At 38.3% G+C, this 5,165-nt stretch overlaps 1 protein-coding gene across 1 annotated transcript; it reads right to left on the bottom strand.

Moving 5' to 3' along the window:
* Positions 1 to 1,491: 1,491 nt before the first annotated feature.
* LOC121986711 lies at positions 1,492 to 2,700 on the bottom strand. Its single transcript, XM_042540660.1, has 3 exons — positions 2,565 to 2,700; positions 2,023 to 2,465; positions 1,492 to 1,956 (listed from the first exon to the last, which is right to left on the bottom strand). The coding sequence occupies exons 1-3, from the start codon at positions 2,698 to 2,700 to the stop codon at positions 1,492 to 1,494; spliced, it is 1,044 nt and encodes a 347-aa protein (XP_042396594.1).
* Between the last annotated feature and the right edge of the window lie 2,465 nt (positions 2,701 to 5,165).

Genomic DNA, 5,165 nt, shown 5'->3' with positions numbered 1-5,165 from the left:
TGCCTTCGTGAGAGGAACCAGAGACGTTAAACCATCAAATGCATAGTCGATCGGGAAATCCCTTGAACTAACTCGGACGGGCCTTCTCGAGAAGAACCGGAGACTTTAAACTATCCAATGCATAGTCGATCGGGAAATCTCTTGAAGTAACCTGGACGGGCCTTCATGAGAGGAACCATAGATGTTAAACCATCAAATGCATAGTCGATCGGGAAATCTCTTGAAGTAACCTGGACGGATCTTCTTAATAGAAACTGGAGACTTTAAACTATCATGAACAAAGTCAAGCGGAAATCAAGTACCTGACCAAAATATGATAGAGCACAGGACTCTATCAGTTTATATCGGTTGGGATTACACGTCCGACCAAAAACTCAAAGGTTGATATCAAACCGTGCAGGATTACACACCCGTCCGAAATCTAAAGTTATCTGGCTTCCCTTATGAAAAATCATTTGGATTTACGTTCTTGCTCGGGATTCTAAATTCAGTGGAGTTCATTAGTCATTCAAAATTACATTCCCTGTCAAAATTCATAGGCTTATGAAAATCTTGTGATTTGTCATATATTATCATTCGGGATTACACACCCGTCCGAAATCTAAAGTTATCTGGCTTCCCTTATGAAAAAACATTTGGATTTGCGTTCTTGCTTGGGATTCTAAATTTAGTGGAGTTCATTAGTCATTCAAAATTACATTCCCTGTCAAAATTCATAGGCTTATGAAAATCTTGTGATTTGTCATATATTATTGTTCGGGATTACACACTCCCGAAATCTACAGTTATCTGACTTCCTTTATAAAAATCACTCGGGATTACATTCTCGCCTAAGATTCAAAACTCAAAGTTGCAATTATATGGAGCTTCTTTAGCTAAATCAACCGGGATTGCGCACTCGATCAGAAGTCACTATCATATAAAGTTCTTTATCCAAAATTACTCAAGATGGTATGAGTACGCTAGGTGGAGTTTATGAAAAGTTTTATTGTTCAGAGCCATATGATCAATTAAGATACCATCAAAGGAAGAGTTCTTGAACAGGATAATACTTATTCTTGGCTCTCTGGGTCATTTTAGAGGAAGCAGCAATAAAGTAACAGCGGTGGAAAAAACAAGTACAAATTTTCACAAGAAATGCAAGTATTTGATTATCAGACTTTTATGAATACATAGTCAGGCTTACTCAAAATTTCTTGTCAAGTTCTCGGGTAATTCTTGGTTAAGTCTGCGATAGTTTACGAATAAAGAGGGGGGTTCTCGGGATAGATAACCACCTTCCCTCAATTGTTGAATAACCCCTGTCATAGTATGATTCAAAGTCCCTATCATACGACGGACATATTCGTTGTTAAATTACGGAGACCTCAGATAGGTTAGTCATCTGTCCTCCCATCAGTCTTCCTCGTGCTCCTTGTAACTTAGGAAGTCAGTCTGCAGTTTAGCAGCTTGATCTTTGAAAGTGTCTCTTTCCCATTTGAGCTGCTCTATTTATTTTTGGAGTGAAGATATCTCTGCATCTTGAGCTTTTCTTTGTTCTTGCTCTTGTAGAAGAGCAAAATCTCTTGAGGCTGAATCTTGAGCCTGCTCAGAAAGAAAGACATTGTAAAGCCTCTCCACTTTCTCTAAGACAATATTTTTATGAGAAATATCTGAGATGGCTTTGTCTTTCAAAGCAATTTCCACCTGGAGGCTAGAATTTAACCTATCCACCTGTAACTCCAGGGTTTTCCTTTCAAGCTCTTTGTTCTTTAATAACTGGTGCTGATGCTGCAATTCCTTTTTCATAGCCTCTATTTGTTGAGTCTGTGAGGTTATCTTCTCTTGTAATTGAGTAAGCTCAATGTGGGAAGGAGGAAGACTAGCTTTCAGTGCCTCTACTTTAGCTTTTAACCTGCTATTGTCCCTTTCCAAAGCAATGACTAGTTGGTCCAAATGAAGACTTGAGGTAAGAAACTGAAACAATAATGCAGTTAGCAGGAAATAATGATACGATAACAATATATAATGAAAAACACTTACGACAACGCGGTTGGAAATACTCGTGCCCCTTAATAGTTCTTGGTTATGCTGCCAAGACTCAGCCAACGGGCCTTGTAACTGCAGAAAACCGTAACTAGGAGGGTCCGAAGCTTGTCCCAGTTGAGAAGGCAGACTCATAGCCTGTCTAAATAGAGATGGGAGGATAGAAGGTGAGGAAGGCTGGGTGGAAGAAGAAGGAAGAGAGAGAGAAGAAGTGGTAGAAATGGGAATAATAGAGGAAGAACTAGAGGGGATGGAAGGTGGCAAAGCAATAAAAGTTGATTCAGTTGTTGAAGCATGGATAGCTGATAGTCCTGGACTCGGAGAAAATCTCCTACAAGGTGTTCTTCTAGCTTGGGGTCTAGAAGCCAAAGGAGGTAAGGCCAGGGAAAGAGGTTGAGAGGAGGTCGAAGTGGTAATAGCCACCTGAGAAGCAGAAGTAGCTGAAATAATAGCAGAAGAGGAAGGAATAAGTAGACCCGGTCTTATCATTCTAAGAGAAAGATTGGAAATAATATGGGTAAGGAGCATTGGTGCCTTACCTATCTCAAAAGAAATAGGTGAAGGAGTAATAGGGGTCTGCACAAAAGTACCAAAAGTGTCACGAAAGGGAACTTCCTCAGTAAGCTTGGGTTTCTTAAGTATGGTAATAAAAGGTTGTTCCTCTTCCTCTTCCATAGAAGCAATAGCTTCCGCTGCTTGTTCTTCTTTAGATAACAAACCTAAAGTAGAAGCGGTAGGATTAGCTCGACGAGCTTGTAGTAATTGTTCTCCAAGTTTATTCAAAAAAGACTTGGTCATAGTTGTATTCTTGTACATGAAAGCGGGTAGAAGCGCATCAGCTGAAACACAAGAATTGGGCATCGTTATAGAAAATAATTAACAAATAGCTGATAAACATAGACAAGAATATTTAGACATACCAAAAGAGACCTCCAAGGGAGTGTCGATGCAACATATTCCAAAGGGAAACATTAAACCCTCCACAATCAAGGCCGGTAAGCAAAATTTAGCCCCCTTTAGCTTGGATAAGGCAAGAGAGACAGAAGGATCATTGAGGAAGTTATCAATGTTAGGAGTCGGGGGAGATTGTGTATCCAGGCAATAGGAAAATGAGGAGAAGAAGGGAGACACATAAAGAAAAATTTGTGACGCCATTCCTCTTGAGGAGAAATACTGTTAAACAAAATAGCCTTAGGGCGAGACTGAAATTTAAAGACATCAATGTCTACTTGGCGGGGAATGCAGAAGTTGTGAAAAAGACGAGGGGATAGGGGAAAATCTAGTAGTTTAGACACCCCAACAAAACTCACGAGGACAAAAAAAGACTGAGGAATAAACTGACTAAGAGGAATATCAAAATAAATACTAACATCAACGAAAAAGGGATGAAGAGGGAATCGGAAACCTTGTAAGGCTTGAGCCCAGAAGATTGATATACTTCCTAAAGGAGGAAGATGCGGACTATCCTGAGGGGTAGGGCGAACTATATAGGAAGGAAAACCATAGTTCACTTGTAACTCCACCTCCTCTGGCTCTATAAGGCCAGAAGCGCACGAAAGGAACCATGCGGGGGAAGGAGTGGCCATGGCTGTGTTGTTTAGTCCTAGGAAAATGTACCGGTTCCACTGTACAAAAATTTTGTACAAGTGTTGAATCTTTCCTTAAATAACCTATTGTGTTCTTTAGAAGTTAAATTAGGAATCGCAGACAGAACTTAACATCATTGATTCCAAATTTAACCTATCTGTTCTTAATGGTTTAGATTTGAATCGCAAGCCGAACTTAACACTATTGATTCAAATCCACCTATGTTATTAATTCCATTAAATATTAATTTCTAAAATTGGCTTCCAGGACTGCATGGCGAGGCACATGGCCTTCTTGGATATGGGAGGAACCACCACCACCTAGACAAAGCCTTTTAAGGAAAGCTAATATTTAATTTCCTTAAATAACTCTAGGTTAACCAAAAACAACAATCGAATCACAAATTCGAAAAACAAAGAAAACACAAACTCGAAAAATAAATTCGAAAAACTAGATCTAATGCCTCTTGTGTTTGAATTCTTACAAAAAGAAATAATTAGCATGATGCGGAAAACAATTGCTAATTATACCTTCTCTTTATATGCTAATGACCTCGAGATCTTCTGCCGTATTCCTCGCCTCGCCTTGGATGTCGTGTGGGCGACGATCCTCCAAGATGAACACCACCCAAAGAGCTTTCTTCTTCCTCCTCTAAAATTCGGCCACCACCACCAATTTAGGAATCAAAGAGAGCAAAGGAAAGAGAAGGGGAGAGATCCGGCCATCATGAGAGAGCACAAGCAAGAGACTAGAATTAGATGCCTTCTTCTTCTTCTTCTTCTTCTTCTTCTTCTTCTCCTTCTCCTCCTTCTTGTATCGGGCCACTTAAAAGGAACCACAAGCAATATGTGGCCAACCCTAGCATGATAAAGAGCAAGGGGCCGGCCCTAAGGAGGAGACTAGAGAGAAGAGAGAAAAAGAATTCATTCACCCATGAAGCCTCTCCTCCCCTTCTTTTATAATACTTGCCCAAGGCAAATAAGGAAAAACTTTTTACAAAAAAAAAATTAAAATCTTCCTTATGTTTTTCCTTTTCCCTTTTTATTTTTCCTTTTCTTTCCTCTTGATTGAATCAATCACCAATCATAGATTAGTTTTAATTTGATTGGATGATGATTTAATCCTATTGGTTGGCCCCTTGCTTGGGCACCAAGCAAGGGTGGTCGACCCCTATAAGAAAAGAAAAAAATATCTTTTGTAAAAATTTATAAATTCTTATAAAATTTTACAAGCTCTCTTTTAATTTACTAAAGTGGATGTTAAAAAGGAAAGTTTTAAAGATTAAAACCATGTTTTAAAATTTTAAACTTCTCTTCTAAAAATTTCCTTTTTTAACATGTTTTCAAAATTTTAAATTTTAAAACTTCTCTTCCTTTTTCTAAAACCATGAGGATGGTTAAAAAAGAAAAATTTTAAAACTTTTAAATTTTCTTTTAAAACATGTGGCCTAATTCAAATAAGGAAAGTTTTTAAATTTTAAATCTCTCTTTTAAAACTTGTAGTTTTCTACAAAGAGACGATTTTAAAAATTCAAAACACCCCTTCCTATTTGA

This window comes from Zingiber officinale, chromosome 5B, assembly GCF_018446385.1.
Source record: "Zingiber officinale cultivar Zhangliang chromosome 5B, Zo_v1.1, whole genome shotgun sequence".
In the NCBI taxonomy this organism is placed as follows: domain Eukaryota; kingdom Viridiplantae; phylum Streptophyta; class Magnoliopsida; order Zingiberales; family Zingiberaceae; genus Zingiber; species Zingiber officinale.
Note: the sequence above shows the minus strand (reverse complement) of the source record. Positions and strands in the feature narration are given on the sequence as shown.

Excerpts from the sequence above, each read along its gene's own strand:
- LOC121986711 (XM_042540660.1), bottom strand. The coding sequence starts at position 2,700 with ATGGAAGAGGAAGAGGAACAACCTTTTATTACCATACTTAAGAAACCC. Across the intron at positions 2,466-2,564 it reads ACCTATTTCTTTTGAGATAG|CTACTTCTGCTTCTCAGGTG; the intron begins GTAAGGCACCAA and ends CTATTATTTCAG. Across the intron at positions 1,957-2,022 it reads GTATTTCCAACCGCGTTGTC|TTTCTTACCTCAAGTCTTCA; the intron begins GTAAGTGTTTTT and ends TTATTGTTTCAG.